We start from the raw sequence: 23631 nt of genomic DNA, 5'->3' as shown, positions 1-23631 counted from the left end.
CATACCTGCGGATCCCTTTTGGTGTTTCTCCAAGTATAAATGTGGTCTGGTCTGTACGATAGACTTTTTTCTTCTTCTGACTCACAGGATGTGAAATGTAAAGGGGAGATGAAATGCCTCCTTCACTTGCTTGTTGTTCTTTCTTTGTGTGTGTCAATGTAGCTGCCTTCATTTTTTCTTTATATATCTGGAAAAAGGAAGGAAGCAAAAACTGTCTCAAAAAATAGTCATTTTTGGTCAAATGAGGCTGTGTTACTTTTCCCCAATACTCTTTATAATCAAGTATATCATATTCTCCAACTGACATCATTGTTAGAAGATGTTAACCTAGATATTTAAAAAGAATATGTTTTAGATCTTTCTTAAAGATATAAAAGTAATGGCAATATTACAATGTTTCCGTTATATCTATGGTTTAAGGTATATGTTAAAGATATATCTTTCTTAAAGTAATGACAACAATGTGACATTTCTATTAAAGTGATGACAACAATATGATATTCCTATTGTCAAGACTGTGGGCCTACTGACACAGGCTAATATCCACTATTCTAAATAAGGATAAAAATTGATGATTATATAAATAATGGCATGAAAATGGGATATTTTAAATTTTTTAATTCAGTAATTTCTCTCAAAATTACTAACCAGACTTTCAGTTATTCAATTTTACATAAGTAGTCAAATTTAAAAAACAACAATCTTTATGTGATCATTAAATAAGAAACCATTTTCACAAATCCTACTGTTCCTCTCTACTGAATTTTAAGAGTATTTAGTGATTTTCAAGACGCTAATATAAATTGATTGAAATTATGGATAGAATTTTATTTATTTTACAGACTATGGGTTGCTTGCTTAACATAAATTGTTTAAAACAGTAGGTCAAGAAAAAATAATTTTAAACTACATGGTTCCAATTTCCCTGACAAGATGGTACAGTGAATATGTGGAAAGTTGCCATCTCATTGCCCAAAGAGAAATACTGGATACAATTTGACAACAACAACAAAATTATATCTGAGCTAAAAGTAAGAAGGGAAAATCTTTAGGTGCCAAAAAGAAGTAACATAGTGGTGAGTGGGAGCTGAAGCTCAGTACCCCTCCAAGGACAGGGTCTTAAGTTATGGTCTGCAGGGCCCCATGTGTAGAGGGAAGATGGAAATGATTTAACTCTCTGAATTAAAAAACCAACCAACCAACAAACCTACCAACCAAAAACACAGCAGGGATTAAAAGGATATCTAATTTGCAAATTAAAGCTAGGGAAACTCGATAAAGACACAGGATAGAAGCTTCTTACTCTAGATAGAAAGAATCACTGGCAAAAAATAAAATAAAATGAAATGAAATAAATAAAAGGAATGCCCAGCCTGTACCATTTGTGGAATCTTATTTTGTAGCACTTGGGAGATATGGAAAAATCTAAGCTAAGAATTATCATAAAAAACTGGCCTAGAACTAGTGAAAATCATAGCTCAGTGAGGGATGAATACAAAAATATACCATAGGAAGACTTCTATAATCTGGAGAATGCTTGTTATACCACGGAGGTGGGGTGGGGGGAATTTAGGCAAAAATTATAAAGAACATATAAAACCTACCACCATGAAAGTGGGCAGATGCAACAAATGTGAGAATTAATACCTGAGAAATTATAGATAATAAAGCAATCTGAAAGAGACTTTAAATAATGAACATGTCCAGAAAGACAAAGGAGGGGATAGAATCTGTTAGAAAGAACTGGTTATTACATAGGCAGATCTGAGAAAAAAACAAATACAAAGTCTAAAACAGAAATACAGTTTTGAAATGAAAAATAGAGATAGAAACAAACTCAAAATATGAAGTTAAACAGCATACTAAACAGCCCTACAAAGATTGTTGATAAACTGGTAGCATTAAACAGTACAGAGATTAAACGAGAGAGAGAGAGAGAGAGAGAGAGAGAGAAGGAGGGCGGGAGGGAGGAAAAGAAAGAAAGGAAGGAAGACATAAAGGAAGAAAAAGAAAAAGAAATTAAGAGATAGAAGACATACCAAAATTTCTAAAACACCAGGAGGACAGAACAAATAAAATGGAAGAAATAATGCCAAAGAGATAATGGTAGAGAATTGAAGAAGGCATGAATACTCAAACTAAAAATAGGAGAATCTCTAGTGGAAAAAATGAAAATAAATTTATATTTTGTTATATCACAGAGAAAGGGAACATCTTTAAAAAATACCAGAGAAGAAGGCTATCCCACAAAGAAATGACAATCAAACTAAAGGCAGACTTCTGATTAACATTACCACCACCATGAGAAGATAATGAGATAATGTCTTCAACGTGCAGAGAGAAAAAAAACTGTCAACCTAGAATTCTACACCCAGTTAAACTATCATTTGAGAAATTTTTCAGACATACAGAGATTGCAAGAGTTTACTAGACAAAGATTCTTGCTGATGACATATTTTTCTTTTATAGGAGTTCTGTGGGATTGAAGTGGCACATATCGATGAATGTGGGTAGAGAATAGCTTTTCATTTTACAAATATTTACTCAGCACTTATTATGTTCCGGCTACCATGCTCTGCAGTTGACAACAAAGATATTTACAAATACAAAGATACAAAATACCCTTACATATACATATACAAAATGCCTTTAAGGGACTTAAAATTGACAAGCTCATTTCTTTAAAAAAATGGTACATTTAGATTTTTTCATTTTTAAAATAAATCATATATATCAACTTATATTCCAGGTTCATTTTACTGAAATAAACTGAACATAAGACAAAACATAAGACATAACTATATGCTCTTTATTAGCAAACCATTTCTAATGAAAATAAATCGACTTCTTTCAAAGTCTACTGTGACTCAAACAAACACAAAATGTTCAAAGCACTTTCCTTAAAGACATAATTTCTTAAATCTTAAAACATGAAGAAAGAGAGGAAAATGCTGATCTTCAAAGATAAATTTGAAAGAGATTTGATGCATTTATTTTACATTACAAGCAAGTAAGATGAATGTTAAAAGTTCCTAATAAAAAGGCTCATTATCTTAGATGATCCCCAAGAAAGAATTACCCATTCTTTCTTGGAGAGATGGGAATGTTTACATGAGGGTAAAGGGAGTAAACAGAAAGAGAAGGAACTGGGCCAACCAAGAACACGCCCTGCAATATACTGCAATTTACATGATTGCTCTGGGCCTTTCTGACCCTGGCAGCATTACAAAGCTCACATTTTGTACAGATACAGTTTTCATAAATCAGTTTTATGAATTCTTCAGGAAGATTCAGCTTTTCTAACCATAGCTATCAGACATGTAGATCTTTAATTTTTGACACATATTCTACATTTTAAAACCTGATTATTTTATACAACAGTAAAAAGGGGAAAGCATTTGTCTCCCACATGGGCTCAATATCCTATCTTTTATTTTAAAAAAATCTAGGTTCAGATTTCCATTTTCGAAAGAAGGCTGTGAAACAAAATTTTGTTAATTAATAAACATTTGGTGCTCTTCTTATAAAATCTAGTTTCACTACTTTACAGTAAAATAGTATCCTTTACGATTGCATTCAATTCAATACAGATTAATTCCTTTACAATAGTATCCTTTACAACTGATACAAGGAAAATAGTGCCACAGTTGCAGTTGCAGTTGTAGTGACAGTTATAATTTATTATAAAGCAAAGTACAGGGACTATGGCCAGATTATGTGAACTGAACTCAAACTCATTCATTATTATTATGTCAAATCCATGACCTAATTCCTGGAGACACATCAATAGCTGGCACAGATAATGCTGATTCCTTCTTCTCTGCTCATCTATACCCCCATGGAGCAGGGGAATTGGAGGGAACAGTGCTCAATGAAGCAGAACGACCTGATAGAGTGTGCAGGCTGTCCACAGTTGGCTACCAGAAATTACTGAAATGTTTTGCGAAGCAATTTTGGAATGAATCTGTCTGTGGAGCTGGTTTCTCCAGAAAACACCTTACAGAGAGCATATGCCAGAACAAAGAGCAATGCGTTTTTAACAGTGACATGTACAGTTTTTCCCATAACCAGATGGTTAGGCTGGATTAGTTATGGAGAAAACTGGAAGCAGGAAGGATATATTCAACGGCTGGAAGGTCCTGATGGTTCTGACCCATTGAGTATCCTGAGCGGAAGAATCAAAGCTTGGATTTTAAGATCACCAGAGGATGTGCCCGCCATAGAGCTCTTTGGTCTACACCTTGTTCCTGAGAGTAGCAGAGAATGTCACACTATGGTCACTGCTGCCGGTGGGCATATGTGTTGCCACAGGCCACACTGACCTGATCACACCAAGTTTGTCATAAAGCTTAAAAATATCGAGTGCTCTTTCGTTTTTTTCCTCATTAAACCTTAAATAGTGAAGTCTGAGAGGCAGCAATGCTTTTGTTTACACATCTGTTCAAACAAAAGATTAAAAACCTCTCTTTGGGTAAGGGCCAACCCTGTAAACACATAAAAAGTCATAAACTTGCTTGTCTTTGCAAAGCAGGGAATCAGGGGTACTATGAAAACATACAGCACATGTAAATAAATTCATTCCAACAGCATCTGAGAGTCTAAAATGACAATAAGTTTTAAGGATCTTTGTACAAGTGTGAAAAAGCCCTTTCCTCAAAGTAATCATTCAAGATATCTGGCTGGAGGTAGGAAATGTTACTGTAAATGCAGTTTTCCAATACTCAACAAACACCTAAGGCAACCATGCTACCCCCTTCACTCACTCTCTAGAGAAAAGCCAGCTGGTTAGAGGACCCACCACGAATATATACTGAAGTCAAATTTTCTGTATATGTTTAAAAATGACTGTTCAAATCTGAAAAAACAACAACACACACACACACAAAAACCAAAAAAACAAAAACCACTGGATGCAAATCTAAAACTTTTTGAGGGGTGAGAGATGCAAGTTTGTAACTATGGTTCTGACAGCCTCGGGAGAGCACACAGTACAAATAGAAACATGAAAGCCCCATCTCCCTGGGCTCTGTTAACGGGAAGGCACTGCATTCATGACCACAGCAGCCGACCTGTGGGAAAGGGCCAGGTGAGATGGTGGCCGTTACCTTCACCAAAGCCTGCAGATGAGCAATGAGGAGTGCTCACTCATACCCTCAGTCCTCCACAGGCAGGTGGCCAGGGTGTAAAGTCCCTCTAATACCTCCTACAAAGACTAGGGCAGGAACGGGGCTTTTGGGGGAGATGTCTGAGCACTGGACTCAGTACCACAGGCCCCGGGGCCCAGGCCTTACCCAGCCACGTGCTGTATAAACTTGGGGAGGTTTTATATCTTTTTGAGCCTCATTATCCTGGGGGATAATGAGGGATTTGGGGATCAGGATCTGGGGATGGGGAATTTGGATCTGGGGCTCCCATCTGTCTCTTCCATATTTAAAATTCATAATTATACCAGTCTTGATAGACATTCCAGAAAGTAGTAATGAATAAATAGGTCCTTAGCATCTTGTAGCCCTGATCTCAGCTTCAAATCTTTATATGTATGTTTTATTTATATTTCTGTAAAATTTTCTCTAAAGAGTACTTGAAAGTTCTATGTTACATAGTACCTGTTATATGAAAAGATCACAGAAGGGTGGTATTGACGGAAAAAAAAATAAAAATTAAAAAGCCTTGCTTGGCAAGCACTCCCCGCTGCCTGCCTTTCCGGTGGCTGGCACTTCCCATGAGATTAGGCACCTCGCTTCCTTCTTCCACGGCCACCAGCTAGAGTAAGTGCAGGCTGATTTGGTTACAAGGCCACCAACGGCTCCCCAGCATTGAAGGGAGAATATGTGAAGCCACAGATGACACAGGGACACTGCGACTCGTTGTGATGTGTGATGCAGATTATTATTAAGAAATAAATAATTCATAATACATAATAAAACACATAAACCTCTGAATAATTCACTTTTTTAGTAAATTAGAGTGGATTTCCTATAACCACATCATTTTTATCCTCTCCTATTCTGATTTGCTTTCTTGCATCATGTAGGGGAGGAAGTAAAGCTTTCACACAGAGAAAGGCCAGTTGTAAGCACGTCCCACTAGCACTGAATTTAATGATCAGGTGACTCTTCATATGATCTTAAATAGTAGGTCTGAAGCTTTTTGGTCTGTGGGGTGGGGCACAAAAACATAACCTTTCCCCCACCTTCTGTTTTTCTAGCTGGGCTAATAATCAAATTAACAGAGGCAGATTAACAGGAGAAAATGTCTACAGTGTACATTGGGAGTGTCATAAGAGATGAGACCCAATGATTCACTGGGCAGTTGAGGTTTAGATGCCACTTTGGGCAAAGGGCGAGGGGGTATTCATTATTTTACCTGGCAGCGGTAACAGGATAGCCTTAAATACTGAATAAGATACAGTAAGATATAGATTTCTAATTCCATTTTGAAGTAGTTAATGCTAAATAGTCATGAAAACTGTTTATATAACTGATTTTGATTCTGATAGCAACTTGGCTACAAGATGACCAATACCTTTAAGATAAAACATCAACTTACCAATAATCTTGCCATAAAAGCTGTGAGAACCGACTCTGGTTATGTTAAAAGGAATATTATCTTCCTCGGGAAATTTTCAAAACTATCACAGATTCCATATTAAATCAAGGACCACAGTTCAGACATATTCATTCTGCCTAAAGCCAGTCCACCACACAAGAATTCATGCTTATACCAGTAAATTAGAGTCACTCTTCACATTTTCACTTATAAAATCTTTTTGAGAAGGCTTTATTTAGCATCTAGTGGAATTTCAATTAAAATCAGTAGGTCCTGTTGATGTCGGATCTGCTGGCAATTTCTGGATGTGGGCCAGGATTGTGTTTCGTGAAGCTGAAGAATGGACACGTGGACCAGGGAAAGGCAAACAGTTGTAAAGGAAGATAGTTTATTAAAAGCAGGAGAAAGGTTATAGCTCCCGAGCGGGAGGGGGTATCCGAAACTGGGAAGCCCACTAGCTAAGGCAAAAGCTTGTGTTTATATACCTTTATTTCTACCTGGGAGGGGGAATGCTGGAGCGCTGGCGCTTACTGTTAAAGTGTTTATTAAATTCGTTCTGTTGTGTAGCCTGGGGGAGGCTTTTCAAAATGTCCTTCGAAATGTCTTTGCTGCCTTGGGGCATGATTGATGTTTCAGTTTTGTGAAGAGTGTGTTATTTTGAAAACTTAAAAAAAAAAATGGCCAGTGCTTCGTTTTTTGCTCAGTTCACCAGGGAATTCCTAACTGCCTGATGTCATACTAACTAACCTGTCTCAATGTGACTAATAGACTAAGATGCAGTTCCTAAAGCAAAAGAATTTCATAGTCTCACCAGGGAAATGGTGTCAGGTGTTGCTGATGGCCGGTCAACAGACACTGCCGCCCTCTTTGTTGTCTGAGCAAAAGTGGGGTTCTCTCAGAAATGTGCTCAGGGAAGGAGGATTGCTCTCTCAGTTCTTGGGGGACAAAGTGAGAGTAGTCAAGGCAGTCGTGTTCTGCAGAAAGATTTTCCTCCCTGATAAAGGAGAGACACACGAAGAGAGCCAGCCTTCCTGCCTCTGGATACATTTGGATGAGACCTTGAGATGCAGGAGTCATCCTGCAACAGGAGGCAAAAGGCCCAGGGACCACAAATTCACTTACTAAGGATAGTGGGAGCAGAAATGAAACAGCCTGAATCCTTACGATGTCACTGGGCTGTAGCACCAACCCTGGAAATACCTCCCTTCAGACTTGCTGATACATTAGTTAGTTAATGACCTATGTGTAGGCCGCTTTTAGATGCTTATTCTATTCCTTGCAGCTAAAAGCATTCTCTAGACATATATACAATATCACATAATACAATGTGATAAGAGCTATATAGATACACATACACACAAAGTAAAAATAAAGGAGACATTTACACTGCTTTGGGGAAGCCTTAGGGGAAAGCTGTCACAGATGATACAAGGGCAGGAGTTCAATAGGCAGACACAGGTGAAATGGAATTTTAAACGCAAAACCCCCAGGAGCAAAGGTATGGAAGAGTAAAAGGAGCCCACTGCGTGCCTGGAGACTGGTTTGTAAGCTGAGGGCTGACTGGAGGAGGTTGCCTGCCTTTATGTCCCTGGTGTCTAGCTCAGGGCCTGGCACACAGTTAGTGTCAATACTCGTGAATGAATGTCTCGGAGTAACACTGGAAAAGCAGCCTAGGGCCAGAATGAAATAGGCTTTGTGGGCTGTGGAAAAAAACCACAGTAAGACATTTCACAGGATTGTGGAAAACAGAAAATTAAGCCCCACAGTGGCTGCTCAGATTTTTGTGCTAGACAAGGAAAGCTCATAACGTCATGTACGAATAGGGTTATCTTTCTGACACCGTTCTCCATGTCCTCCCATCTCGAGTGGGTTTCCTATATGGCACTACGGCCAACAGATGACAAGGCAATAGGTGTTTCCATTAAGTGGCCATGTCCGATTGATACCATGGCTTTCAGAGAGGGACACAATATAATTTGAAAAGGGCTAAGTGCTCAACATTATTTAAGTCACTAAGTCAGTCAGAGTTTCATGAAACCTTGTATCTGTAAGCTTTAATACTGTTCCTTAGAAGGCATTCTTTGACGAAATAGTATTTTTTACCTATTTAGAATCTTCTAACTATTCTAAACAGAGGAAGTGTTCAAAGAAGCCATATCTATCTTCTGTGCAATTGGAACAATGACCAGCTAGGAGAAGGGTTAGTTTCAAACTATTTCCTAATAAGCAAAGATCACTTTTGTCAGTCTAGTCCATTGCCAAATTAGTTTATAATTCCTTTCAAATAAAATTTTTTTCTCTAGTATTCTTCATGACAAACCACCCACAGTTCAAGGCAGGTCTTTCATCTCTAAAATCATAGGACTAGACTAGGTATCTTTAATGGTATACTAACATATTCTACTATTGGTACTATGAAAAACAAAAATAATAACAGGTCAGTGTAGACAATAACAGAGGGAGTTTCACTGAACACACCTACTGATAATCAATAATCATAATTATAATAATACAAATTTATATTATATTCTGAGTACATTTAATGCCTTTCTTTCAAGGAGTTGAATGTGTTTTGTACACATTAGTCACGTTACCCACTAATCCTGGTAACATCATTGTGAGGAAGGAGGGGAACAGGTATGTATGTGTATAGTTAACACCGGATTCTCCTTCCGCTGACTAGGTAACAGGTGTTCTTCACAAATAACATACTATCTTTCTGAATCAATCCTAGTTCTAAGGCTAGAAACACAAAAGCTTTTCTCATGCCAACACTAATCACATAATTTCATACATTCATACACACCATTTAAAAAACCTTGATCTCTACTAAAATTACTTGAAAGAATAACTTTCTGTTACAAACACCATAAAATTAACATCTATAGAAAGAAAAATGATAAGACCATGAAAAATCCCACCCAGTAAGAGTTAATTCCATTACATGCTGAAACCATAAACCTTACTTACTGGACTACTTCATAAACCAGTCATTTGTGAACAATTACTTTAAACCATCATGCCATTCACTCTCCTGAAAAATAGGATAATGGAATGCTATATCTCCCCAAAGTCTGCTCATTGTAAACAGTCCATCCCTCCTTGCTGTCTCCAAAAGCTGTATAAACAAACTGCAATCAAATCCACCCTAGCTCCTAGAAATCCTTTCTTTAAGTCATCTACAAAATGCCAATCTAATACAAATACAAGACAGAGAAGTTCTCACTAACACAACATTTTGTATTTACAGTACTCTGAACAGTGCTTAAACCTGCACTGGTTATATAAAAGGCACTCTCCCCTATGCCACCCACCGCCGCCAGCCTGACAGCATGCTTAGTTCTCTCATTTACACCACACTGCAATAACATAAAGAAGGGTTTACTATTAATCCAGGTTTTACTACAAAGCGACCCGTTATTTCTCTGTCAAATACTGGCGAGAGTGCCAAGTGTCTGTCATCCAATTCAGGGGATTAAGTCTTCTTTTATAGTCTGATACTTGTACCAATTTATAAAAATACAGATATAGTTTCTTAGAGTTGGTCACAGTCTATATTTTGGCTTGGATTCAGGCAGCAGAGGTTGACTATGACAGCTGGCAGGAAACTGACGGGAGAATACATCCTCCCCCTTTCAGTCGCCACATCTCAGTTGCCATAGTGATTAATCCTTAATTGAATGCTGTCTTTGTACATTTCTTTTCAGAAAACTTTAAGTAAACTTAAGTTGAAAACATGCAGTTGATTGAAAAAATGAGGGACCACATCACAAACAGGTATAGCTAACTACTTCCATATATTAAAAGAACAAATTAATAAAGGTATTATCAGTTCCTTCACATACTTAAAACATTTCTTTCGGTCTTAGCTTAACCATAAATCACACAGGTTTTTCCTCTTGTTATCAGAGGTCTCTTAAAATAAGCGGTCTTCAGAAATGATTGTCAAGTATCCAAGTACAATTTAAGGAAAAACGAATTCTTATTTTATATTGTTTGTATTACTACTATATAACAAAGGTATAACTAGAAATTTATTTTAGGATAGGTTTTCATTCAAGACATCTATAAAATGTGTTCCATAAACAGAAATTATTTATAAAAGTATAAACTATAAGAAACCAAAGGAAAGATGGAAAAGATAGTATATTAGGCCTTATCTTAATATATAGTTGAATTTGAAAAGCAGGTTCATAGCTTTTTGCATTTCAGTTATCAGTAATTATATCAAAATGATTGAGAGGTAAGCTCTGAAGACCACAAGATTTTACCTATAATAGAATCGTGGTGTACATTACTTCTCTTTTGTAAGTTCCCCATATAGTATAATCCTTTGCAATTTAGTTAAAGCTTTAACTTAGACTCAACTATAGACTCAACCTGCATATTGTGGTCACTGTCAATCATGTATTGCCATCGTACAAATAAATAGTATTTGTTTTCTTAGGAAGTGAGGCAACACTTCTGCCTTTGGCTATGGGCGCGTGCGCGTGCACACACACACACACACACACACACACACACAGACCACACGCACGCATGCACACACACAAAATCTTTTCAAACACAAATAAAGGTCTCTAATAAAACTTTGTTGACAGACAAGATGCACTCAGAAGAATTCCCAGTAATCAAAAAAATTCTGGATGTGAGCCCCAGATGAAAGACACTGTCCTGTCGGTGGGAGGTCTGGGGATTTTTAGATCTTCAAAAGCTAGAGGTTTGCAGAGTTTTCTAACACCATGGCTGAATCTCTTTTGTCTTGTACCTTGCTTCATTTCCTTTCACCTTAGTTTCTTCTCTATTCTTACCATAACTACTTTTAAATTTTTTCAAAATTGCAAATTTACTATTGCCACCCACCTCCATACTACACGCTGCAAAAGCTCTCAGTGAGTGATACACATATCTCTAATCAACGTTTCAATGATTTACTCATTAAAAGTGTTGAATAGTGATGAGATATGATGAAATCAGTGAATGTGAACATTTTTTTCTTAGAAATTATTTGAGATGGCTTTGAAATGTCATCAATATCTCACCTATGTGAAATAGTATTATTTTAAAAGTCTCTTCAGAAATCCTTAATTGAACTATCTTTACAAAGTTTTAGTAAAGAGAAAAATGACACTGGCATCATTCTATCTCCCTGACATTACTGAGGTAGTATGTAGTTTCCAGAAGAATTATAATGAGGAGAATCAAGAATATTACGTATAAAGATAATGCAAAAGGACTAGTTTGATGGCAGAGTGATATCTCATTTGAATGTCTGTCAGCAGTTGTGGAGATATCTTAAATTAGAAGCAGTCACTTCAATTGATGACTCTAAAGAGAAAATGTATCTATCAACTTTAAAGAAAGAGAAGAATTACTAATAACTTCAATTCTAATACAGACTATCATAAAATAAATTAATATAAATTATAAAGTACTGAGTGACTTTCTATTTTCATAAGCAAAAACTTAATAGTCACATACAAAATTTTAAAAAATACTCCACCCTAAACATCCTTTTTTTTTTTTTTAAGGGAGTCCAAAGCCCCAGATCTGCTAGTACCACCCATTCTTTTATCTATAGTTAAATATGGTTGCACACAACTGTTCATGATTACTCCTCATTGGTCCCCAGGGGGATCAACAACTCCAGAGGACTCAGACCTGACATCAGTCATATCCAGTGGTAGTAATAACAATAGCTATTATTCATTTAGTGCTATTTTGTGTCAGACACTGATCAGATCATTTTATAGGTATTACTTCATTTAGTTTTCATAAAAACATTTTGAGGTAAGAAGTATAGTTATTTGTATTTTAATCACAAGGACATTGAGGCACAGAGAAGGTAAGTAACTTTCTTATGGTCACACAGGAAGTGTGAGTTAGAGCTAGAATTCAAACTCTGGCATTCTGAGTAGAGTTCATGCCATAGGCTAGTTATAACTATCACAATTCCTTCTGCCTCTGGAAGATTACAGAGTTCAACAAATTGAAGATGAGTCTCATTATATGAATTATCTATTCCTAATTAAACTGAAGAAAAGAATGAGATATGTCTTAGGGGTTATAGTCTTATGTCAAAATATAATTAAAAAATATGTAATAGTTTTAGTTTTTGATATTGGTGAAAAACATCACAAATATGAATGATCACTATCTATTTTGAAAATTCTAATTCTCATGTAACAAGACCTTTCTTTTTAATAGTAAGTTTATAATATTGTCCCTGAGTAATTTTTGCATATAGGTAATACAACTTTCAAGATGCTGAAGTACACCTGTATTATTAACCTGATATATTGAATGGTATAAGTCAAACCTGAGAGATTGAATCTTCTTGTGTTGGAATTTTACCGTACCAAGTATTGATTTAAAGAAGTCAGCCACTGAAATCAGTGTGTTTATTCAGACAGCTCTTGGCTTGCTAGTATCGATGGCATGGGATTGGGCCTCCGGCTTAGTGGCTTTAAAACTTTCCTGGCTCTCTTTGGCCCTTTCTCTCTCCCCCTTTCTCTCTTCTGCCCCCCCTCTCCTCCTCTCCCCCATCTTGGCTAGGCCTGTTCTATTCCCTGAGAATGTATCACTAATAAACGCTGCTTGCATTAAAAAAAACAGAAAAACAAAAAAAACACACACAAAAAAAGCATTTACAAAAGGGTTTTTATCAGTCTAGGATTGGAACTAGGTTTAGAGCATGAGTGATTTGGGAACAGAATTTAATGATTCGGGATTAGGTGAAGCAGGCAGGTTGCAGTCACTTAATTGTTACAGGGGCACAGAACAGGTTTTCAAGCAATTTATGAAAACTTTTAGGGTTTCAGCTTCTTTCTCCCACAACAGTTTGTGGCAACAGGGGCTAGGTCTTGCCTTTTTCAGTCTTAGTAAATTTCCATTTTTAGTTTTCTAAATTCAGTTCTCATTTCTGCCTTTATTTCTCATAAGAAACCATAACATCGGTCTATTTTACACTTTTGTACCTTAAAAAAACACATTTGCATATCACCCATAGAATGGTCAGCGTATATTAAATCTGTTTTGTCCTGTGCTTTGACAAGTTTTAATCTGGGATTATTTTGCTTCATTCACCTCCATTTGATACAAATGTTACTGAATTCCGGAATTTCTCCAGCAACTCCTGGGTCACCTTATTCATGGGGTTCTGATTTTAGAGGTTTGAATCATATTACCTTGTCTACCATTGCATTTTTTGAACAAGATTTTTAATATACGTATAAATATACAAACACATGGCAAAGATAAGAGTCTATGGAGGCAAATGGGTAGGGGAAAAAGGAAGCACCTAGAAACAGTGGCCATCTTGACAGTTCCAGGACTAGAGAAAAAACTTGTCCAGAGCTTGGGTCAAGGGATGACACCAGGGATAGCAGTTGACATGCAGCTCTTCTCTGTGGAATGTCTAAAGTCCAATGTAGTTCTGAAGTGGGCTCATCTGCCTCTTAACCACACACACACACATGCACACGCAAACACACACGCACACGCATGCAATACATATACAATACAACACACACACATACTCCTGAGGTGTGGTCCTCTGGCTTACTATAGGAAAACAAACAGCAGGTCAAATGTCACTTATGGGGCTGAGCCCCTTCCCGGTGAAACAAACACCATTTGTGGTTAAAAACTTGGGTCTCTTCTCCGACTTATTCTGTGGGTAGAGACATCAGCAGACAGAAGGTTGACACTGGGTGAATCAGGGTGTGGTATGTAAAATGGGACGTGGTTCTTCCAGGAGACTTGTGGAGATTGGAAAATGACAGCCTAGGGAGGAGGCGTGGTGTCCATAGGTTCCCAGTCCTTGATAGGGTTTGCAGAGGTGTTGTTTGCTGGAGCTTGGGTGACTGCAGAGTTCACGAGGGGTGCATTTGTAGTGCTAACAGCAGCGCTGAGGAGTGAGGTTTTACTTTTCCTATTACCAGAGGTCCTTGATGTGCCTTGAGGGGTGGTTTGGGGGCTACCTGAATAATTAGGAACAAGGCGGAGATACTTCGATGCAGATGGGTCAGTGGAGGTGACTGACTTAGGAGGGTTTGCCACACGGCAATAGACTTGAGGTTTACAACAGACTTGAGATTTGCAAGACCTCCTGCTGGGGCATGAGGCAGCTGTGAATACAAACACCTCGAAAGGGGGAGGAGGAGTCGTGTCCATGTCAGTGACATCAGAATCTGAAGTAGACTGGCCGGAATGACTGGCAGACCCATTGGCTGAGGTAGAAGAGACGGCCACAGAGTTGGTGGGTAGGGCAAGAGGGAGACTGGCAGAAGGGACTGGAAGAGGGGTGGGTAAGGATAAAGCAGGGGGAGGAGAATCTACACACATAGGGATCGGGGATTCATTGTTGCAGGAGGGCGGCTGGAAGGAGGTCATAGCAGGTGTGGAGAGGTCAGAAATAGATGTAGTTATGACTGAATGTAAACGGCCTCCATTCCTATTAGATGGAATTCCCCAAATGTGATTAGAACTAAGAGGTGGAAGAGAATGGGAGTGAATAGGAAGAGGAAAGTGATCAATATTTTGTGTTACATGTGTAGGGACAGACTTGGTTGGGGGCCCGACTGATAGGTCAGCTGAGTTGGGGGCAGTAGCTGGGACCTGCCCAGTGTAAGTAGCCTGAGGCAGGGAGTCTGTAACCACCCCAGGTGGGGTAAAAGAAGGGACAGACTGAGTGGCACTGCAGTTTGCCTTGACCTTGGTTTTATCCTCCACGATCTTATTCCACCGACATGTAGGGATCATCAAGGTATCCAGGTTTCTGTCAAAAGCTAAGCAAGGAAGCTTACATGGTACAGGAAGATTCCCTCTATCCCACTGCAGTGGTGGCAGGGGTAGCGAAAGTGGCATGGGCATTTTGTGTTTGTGGCGCCTACTGCTGGCAGATACTAGTGAAGAGCTCCTGGATGGGACGTCTGAAGGTTTTGGGCTGTGAGTCTCCTTACCCGACATGAATGGGTCTGGACTGATCTGCACATGGTCTTCACCCAGCACTTCCTTTGTGGGTCTCTTTGGCAGCAGGGAGCAGCATGCGCTTGGGGCCGAGAGAACTGCTGGTCCGGAATAAAGCTTTGGAGGGGGTGCGACGTCTCTAGCAGGTCTGCCTACGCTTGGGGCCGAGGGCACTGCTGGTCTGGAATCAGGCTTTGCAGGTGGCATCTGGGCATTCTCACTCAAGCTGCACTGTGAGTGCCTGGGACCGCCGGCCAGAGGCCCAGGACTGCGCTCGATGGAAATGACGACTCCGTCAGTCTTCGGGGGCCTGGTTGTTAAAGGCAGATCCCTACCACCCTGGTGGCTGTTCTGATCGTCCTGCTCGTTGGTCACCACACGATGCTCTTCATTTTCTGCCATCTCTTTTTTGGGCTCTTCTTGGATCTTCACCTCAAGCACCTTTGAGCAAGGAAGTGGGATGGTACTGGATGGTACTGGCATCGTAGACTTGACTACCTGCTCAGGTGGTGAACGCGGGCGAGTAAATTTTCGCATTGAAGGAGGGATAAATATAGTTCTCGAGGGGCCGAACATCCTGGAATTAGAGGTAGGCAGTACAGGTGTCTTTGGAGGATTTTTCCAGGTCACCAAGGGGAGGCTCCTCAGAAAGGAATATATGGCCTGTGGTATACATGCCCTCCTGGTCCACTGGGTCTGGGAGGCCGTTGATAACCGCACACGACCCGGGTGGCTGAAACCATGGCGGAGGGCATGCGCTGGAGCGGCAGGGTGGTTCCGGCCAGGTGGGCCATCGTCGCGGAAGGCAGGGAAAAGCACCGGGCGACGGCCACAACGCCAGATTCGATGGCCGCCACACAATGTACGGTGGCGGAATAGAAGTAGTACCTTAGAAAATAAATTGCCCATATAGAACTAGTTGTGCGCCAAAAGAACCTGAGAATAGAGTACGAAACTCGGAGAGCTTCTCCTCAGCTTCCGTCTTTTCTCTAGTTACCGCACGCACTGAACTAACTGTCCAGCCAGGCGTTTGTGACGTCTCCCTGGAACGTCACAGAGAAAGCTGCACCCACTAGTCCAACACGTGAAGAGATGACGTAAAAGGTCAAAGGGCAAGACCTCAATGGCCAGCTAACCCCTTCTGGACTTCCCAGGGCCTGGGACTTCCTGCATAGGGTTATGGGTGTTTGGCACCAGATAGGCCACCATGCGGGGACCATTCAGAGGACCCATCCACCACGGAGGCCCCATCTTCCAGAGCTCACCCGCCTGGGCAGTATCTCTGCAGGCCGTCCCAGGTCCGGGAGGCCGCAGCCTGATCAAAGCCAAGGGCTAGTGCGACCCAGATCATACAGTGGAATAGTACCCACTGTATGTGGGCGAATGTGGCCCACCTCCTCAGGGGACCTCCTCCTCTTCTAGGCCTGGAGGCAAGTGCACTTTCTCCATGGCCGCCCTGCCTGCCAGCGTCACCAGCCAGGTGCAAAGGTTTCTGAGGCGTGGACGGGAAGCCCTGACCTGACTGGGTGCTGCGCCTCGCGACACCCCTTTATGGCAGGCAGGTTCTTTCTTCAGTTCTTTTTAGAAACTTGGTAAAGCAACATTTAAACAGACCATTCCTCAAATCGTACAGTTGGTAGTGGCTTAGCCAGGATTCAAACACAGCTTGTGTGATCACAGTGTTTCCTTATCACATATTCATTATGTTATCATTTCCTTCCTTCCTTCCTTCCTTCCTTCCTTCCTTCCTTCCTTCCTTCCTTCCTTCCTTCCTTCCTTCCTTCTCTGCCTCTGCCTCTGCCTCTGCCTCTGCCTCTGCCTCTGCCTCTGCCTCTGCCTCTGCCTCTGCCTCTGCCTCTGCCTCTGCCTCTGCCTCTGCCTCTGCCTCTGCCTCTGCCTCTGCCTCTGCCTCTGCCTCTGCCTCTGCCTCTCCCTCTGCCTCTCCCTCTCCCTCTCCCTCTCCCTCTCCCTCTCCCTCTCCCTCTCCCTCTCCCTCTCCCTCTCCCTCTCCCTCTCCCTCTCCCTCCGCGCCCACTCCCCCCAAACCCCATTCCTTTCTGCCCTCTCACCTGTCCTGGATATCTTAGGGAAAGCGCATATTTCTCTAGTTTCTAGTTCCCCATAATGTGCCAAGTTACACCCCTACATAGGGATGTTCTCACAGCCTAGAAAGCTTTCCTCCCTCTTTGAATCAATTTGATCTTCATTTTCTCAGGCAATTCTTCACTATGTTAAAACTCCATTATGGGCTCTCATCCTTACCAGCTACCTTGTTAGCAGCTCTGATACCATGTGCAATGATCAGATGCCAAGTTACCAGACAAAATTAACCTGCAGGAAAAATAACTGTTTGATCTTTAAATTTTGGGGAGGAAACTAATATATTTATATGCCTTGATATTATTAGCAAAGATGCACTTGTGACTTTAAGAATGTAACAGAAAATGGATTAAATAGAAACTATACAAGAAAACATCAAAAAAAGCAAATAAATAAAAAAATAAAACTTCCCTGAATACTTTATACCAACTACAATTTAGTCATGAAACGATAAATTTTTTCATTTCCCCTGTACTAAGTTGGTGTACATGGAATAGGGGAAATATACAGCCTCAAAAGGCATATTAGAAACTGCAGGGGATAGATACTCCAGTTTGTTTTCTGGTAAGAAATATCCCTGACTCTGAAAATCCCTGTGAAGAGAAAAGCTTTCTGCGGAGACTGTGCCATCTACCTCAAGAACACTGGGCCTGAAAAAGGTTGAAAACTATTGGTATTGCCAATATAAGGTTAAAGGAACTCCCTTACTCGCAGGTCCCTGTCAATTAAAGGCAAAGGATATTTGTAGCATTTCTATTTTTACAACTTTCCTTAAGAAGGTCCCATAGGGACTTTTTATTGCTTCTATATCTAGGGGTTGCTTCTCAGGTCCATTTTGGGAGGAATTATATACCTGCAAAGTTCTTCTCTGAAACATATTTAAGTAAGCTAATGGCTAATATCCAGTTAAATTACTCCATTAACATCTTCTACAGAGGTTTGACAAACTGTCTTACTTTTTTCTAATTAAAATTTGTTTTGAAACGGGCACGGTTAAAAAAAACAAAAAACCTAATAAAAATGAGCTGTTTAAAAGATATGCTCTTCGTTTTAACAAAGCAAATTTCTGGCAAACCCACATATCTCTGACTACTTTTTCCAAATAGCTCCTACAAGGTAGTCAAACTATAGAAATGCTGTCTACAGTGTTGGTTGAGAAACAGTATATTTCTAGATCAAATGAATGAGCATATCAAAAAGCAGCACACTTGGGTCATGAAAGAATGCTTTCATGAGTTGTATTTTGGCATTGGGCCTTTGGATTACATTTAAAAATGCTAAAAGCAAAGCCCTTCAAAGTCCATTATTACATTTACTCTAAGGATATTATAAGACAATGGACTGTTCACTAGATCATTCCGTGGTCCTCATTTAAAACCTGGGAGGCAAATTTCCTTCAAATTAAGGGGTAGGAAAATCTTTTCTCCTCCTTAGAAAAGCTAGTATTCCCCCCTTCCCCCATGCTCCCCCACACACACTTAAGGACAACCATTTAGCTCAGTGTTTCTCTGCAGGGTGTTATGGCATTTTGGGCAGAACAATTCTTGGCATGTGGGATGTTTCCCCCACCCCCCACAACAGCCATTTAGTATTCCTGGCTTCCAGACATTAATGCCAGTTGGGCACTCAGTCACTGTGACCACCCAAACTGCCCACACACATTTCCAAATGCACTTAGTTGAGAAAACACTAAATAAACTGTTTACTTCCTTTGAAACTCAATCAAATTTATCATTAAAAAAATACCTGGGTAAGAACATTATGTCCTATATATCTACATTCTAACTTTCTCTCCCAGTCTTGAAATTCCAATTTAATTTATATTTCCCTTAGTCCTGAATTTCATTTTGTATTCTGATTTTATTGTTAAGACAATCCAAATCCTTTGTTGAATCAGATGAGGTACAAATAAATGAAGACGGTGTGCTAGTTCAGAGGTGTCTTACACACTTCATTCTTAAAAGCAGTACTAAGTTGGAACAAGGTACCACTGTTTTATACAGTATGCAGTTTTAACTCCTACACATAAAACTGTAGGAAAACTACTCCTCAGACTTAGCTTTTAGGAATTAATGAAGGATAATAAGCCAAAGAGAAGATAATATTTTTTAAAACCTTTGAGGGAAGTGACTATGTGTAAATATCACATTTATATAAAGCCTTATTTCTAAACAGCGATTTTCAATGAGAAGAGTCCATAGGAAGTATCTATTACTTTTAACATAAAATTTCTTTCACTAAAAAAATAAATTTTACATGAAGCTAGTTTGAGTCTGTCCTTATTTTAGATGAAAAATTTGAGGATCTCTAAATCATACACTTTTTGTTTTCCAGATGAGCAGAAGTGGTTTTGGTTCTGATTTAACTGCATGATTTCTACAGATTCCTCATTTTTGGCAAACTTATTAAGCAACTCAACATTATTACATTTAGATATCAATTTGTCTTTTACTCTAAACATCTTCAGTGACAACAGTGCCGCCCAAAGGGTTCTGTGTTTTTACACTTATTTGGATGTCACTTATAATCTTAGTAGCTACGTTTGCGGGAGTACTTAAAGAAGATACTGTTGAGTAACATCTGTGAAACTGAGATAAAAACTAAAGATGACAGTACCTTACGTGCTTCTTACCTTAGAAGTGCAAACAGCTATGTTAGCAGGAAGTTGGGAAAACTGCTTCAGTTCAAATACATCATGTGCTGCCCATCGGCTCATGTGATTTTCAGCTTTGCTCGATCCAATCACATTCTGGTTGGAGTGAATGTAAGCCACTTCCTGAACACCATCTAGGAGGTAATCGATGTTGATTAAGCGATGTCTGATTATGAAGCAATATGGTTCCATGTATACTTTAAAAATTATCAGCAATACACTAAAAAACAATCATGCTTGTTTTGTTTTGAATCCTCAGGAAAAACATTCAATCTGTCTGTTAACATCACATTTGAAAAAAAAAACCCTGTAGAGATAAAGAGTTCAAATAGATTGGCCTAGGTTAACTTGGAAAGGACTTTCCTCTCCTATCAATATGAGAACTTGAGATTAGGTAATGATCTTTAGATTTAAACCTGAAATGATGGTTTTTGGCCCACAGAAATGTCAGGGTGGAGGGTCATTTCTATGAATTTGCTGTTCCAGTTGATTTAAAAAGCATGTTTACTAATCTAAAGAGCAGTGCTAGCCTCATAATGTCCTTTAAACATGTACTTGATTACAGTGATGGAGTGGGAGCACGGGGTTTATGACTAGGGAGTTTCGTTTGGTTGGCTTTGTTCAGTTTTCCTGTTTGTTTGTCCTTTTTGTACATATGCCCAGAGAATGTCAAGACTGGGAGGTTTTTAGGAAATGAAAAAAATTAACTTATAGCTGTTATCTGAAAGAAGTTTAAAAAATGGACATGTTTTATTACTTTGCTTCTAGGCAACTATAATTTACTTTTAAATTGTGGTCATAAAAGAGAAGGCTAGAAGTAAGGTCTGTAAAACCTCCCTCCAACAGCTCTGGCAATGAACCTCCATCCTGACCTCCAACACTGGTGCTGTTTTGGTCCTGAACCTCTCTCGGCCAGAATCGACAATCATGTGAAAACAAGATGTTAAATAAGATGATTGAAAGAGAGACTAAGATAATCTCCTTAAATTTCAAAGCACCAGGGAGTGTGTATTGGACAGTTTATTACTGTTCAAAAGGATTCTTCTGGTAGAAAATCCACTCAAATTTTTCTTTATCTTGATGATATATTCTATGCCTTACTTAGAATAGCATTCATCCCACACTAACTATTGACACCTTTTGGACAGTAATAAATAAGCAAACAAACAAAAAGGTATTTTAAAAATTAGTTCATGTAATAATTCCTCAAACCTAAAAATCTAGTTGCAGCACACAAGACAAAAAATAGTCCAATACTTAGTTACAAGGGTATCAAAATATGTATCATCATGAACTTTTAAACGAGACTACTAATAACTGCAAAAGAAAGCTTGATTTGTAAATAAATACAATGATTAAGGTTTCTATATCACAGTATCCTTGCTTATATATCAGCTTCTTTCACACAGTTTTTTGGGGAATGAGTCAGACACTTTTGAAAACAATGCTAACACTTAAAAATCACTAAACAGATTTTCAGCAGGTGTTAACAGGGGAAGCAGTTCAATTTCTCTGAATCCCCGCATGAGAACAGACAGCAACTACCGGTAGAGAGCAAAATCAAAAGCCATGGACAGCATTTACAACCAACTTAGATGACAAGATACTCCCATGAGCTCTAAAATACAAGCAGATGGGGACAATCCACCAATAGCTACATACTCTGCATGGCATCATGTCTGTGTGAAGAAGCAACATGGTGGCATCTAATGGATCTCAGAACAGGAGGCCCCAGAATAGCCAACAGGTATTCACTAGAATAGAAAGCACAGTGGGCCAACTGGAGATAGCAGCTGAATCTGGGAAAGTTTTCTGCTGTCCAAAGCTGAGTGGCTGCAGGGGGCTTAAGGTAAGGCCTGAGGGGAAAGAACAGGCTAGCACTTAGGAACTTCCCAAACTGACCCACCAGGGCTCCCAGGTCAGGGCCACAGATGAGGAAAAACTGTTAGGAGGGAGTCAAAGGAACAGGAACGAGGGAAAGAGAAGCTCTAGAGCAAAGCAGTCGAAAGGGCTAGAGACAGAAAATCCCACCAATTTTGAACACTTCACAAAACTAACAGATAGTAATCTTTATGATGATAGAAAAGATTTCCTAGACCCTGCTTCATTTAAAAAAAACTCAGGGAAAATAATTTCTATAAAAATAAGCAAGAGGGTCAAATCTCATAAAAGTTATTATAAAAGAGAATAAGCAGAATTTATTTAGGAAAAAATTGAACATGCCAGAAATATGTGCTCACAAAACAGATTAAATTGTAACTGATTTCAAAATGAGGTAAAAGACCAAGAAAATGATAAAACACAGGAAGCAACAACATACATCAGAATAAAAATAACTTAGAAATGAGTGGCAGAATTCAGCAAAGACTTAGAAATTAAAAATTATTTTAGAAACAAGGACTAAACTAGAAGAAACATAAGAGGGAATGAACACAATAGATAATGCTTTAAAAGAAGGAAATTTTAAAAAAGCAAAGAGAAATGAAAAAGAGAATAAAGGATTTGAGAGAACATGACAAATTCTGAGGACAGGAAAAGAAGACTGAACATTTAAATAACAGGAGTCCCTAAAGAAGAAAGCCAAAGCAAAGGAATAAAACAAAGTAACTGAAAACACTAGTACAAGAAACTTTCCGAAAATAAAAACCGAGTTGAAACTACACTATGAGAATATTGACTCAGAATAACCAACACTGCTATGGGCTGAATGTTTGTCCCCCCACCAATTCATATGTTGAAGTCCTAATCCCCAGTGTGATGGTATCTATAGTTGGACCTTTGGAAGATAATTAGGTCATGAAGGTGGAACCCTAATGAGTAAGATTAGTGTCTTTAGAAGAAAAGACAGGAGAGAGATCATTTCTCTCTCCACGATGTGAGGACACAGCAAGAAGGGTTCCATCTGAAGCCAAGAAAAGGGCCCTCACCAAGAAACTTACTATGCTGGCACTGTGATCTTGGACTCCCAGCCTCGAGAATTGTGAGAAATAAATGTTGCGTAAGCCACCCAGTCTATGGCAGTTTGTTACAGCAGCCCAAGTTGACTAAGACAAACATCAAAATACAATCTAGTAAAATTAATGAACAATAATGAAAAGGAAAAAACCCTTTGGGCATCTAGGGGAAAAAAAAGAACACAAAACACAACACTTCATGCCAAAAGAAAAGAAGCTACATATTTAAAATACTTAAGAAAGGAGTGTGTGAGCCAAGGATTTTATATCCCGCAAAAATAACTTTTAAGTATAAAGGGCACAAACTGTTATCAACAAGAATCTCAGGGAATATTATTCTCATGAGCTCTTCCTGAGGGATATGCTAGACAATAAATTTCAGACAACTAAAATGCCTTAAGAGAC

The 23631-nt window shown here is 39.2% G+C and overlaps 2 protein-coding genes across 6 annotated transcripts in view; both read right to left on the bottom strand.

Annotated features, from left to right (window-relative positions):
- Positions 1-23631, bottom strand: part of ERCC6L2 (ERCC excision repair 6 like 2) — a 141306-nt gene that overhangs the window by 10795 nt on the left and 106880 nt on the right. For all 5 annotated transcript variants that reach the window (XM_074330256.1, XM_074330259.1, XM_019711982.2 and 2 more), the window contains 2 exons: positions 20252-20406; positions 6-187 (listed from right to left, as the gene is read on the bottom strand). In XM_074330256.1, the coding sequence (XP_074186357.1) occupies positions 6-187; positions 20252-20406 (337 nt within the window). The remainder of the gene's footprint in view (positions 1-5; positions 188-20251; positions 20407-23631) is intronic.
- Positions 13181-17262, bottom strand: NPAP1 (nuclear pore associated protein 1). Its single transcript, XM_074330255.1, has one exon. The coding sequence runs from the start codon at positions 16426-16428 to the stop codon at positions 14335-14337; it is 2094 nt and encodes a 697-aa protein (XP_074186356.1). The 5' UTR covers positions 16429-17262; the 3' UTR covers positions 13181-14334.

Source organism: Rhinolophus sinicus, linkage group LG04 (genome assembly GCF_036562045.2).
Source record: "Rhinolophus sinicus isolate RSC01 linkage group LG04, ASM3656204v1, whole genome shotgun sequence".
Taxonomy (NCBI): domain Eukaryota; kingdom Metazoa; phylum Chordata; class Mammalia; order Chiroptera; family Rhinolophidae; genus Rhinolophus; species Rhinolophus sinicus.
This window is presented reverse-complemented; position numbering and strand designations above follow the sequence as displayed.

What these genes read in the sequence shown, in the direction of transcription:
- NPAP1 (XM_074330255.1), bottom strand. Translation starts at nt 16,428, where the DNA reads ATGGGCAATTTATTTTCTAAGGTACTACTTCTATTCCGCCACCGTACA.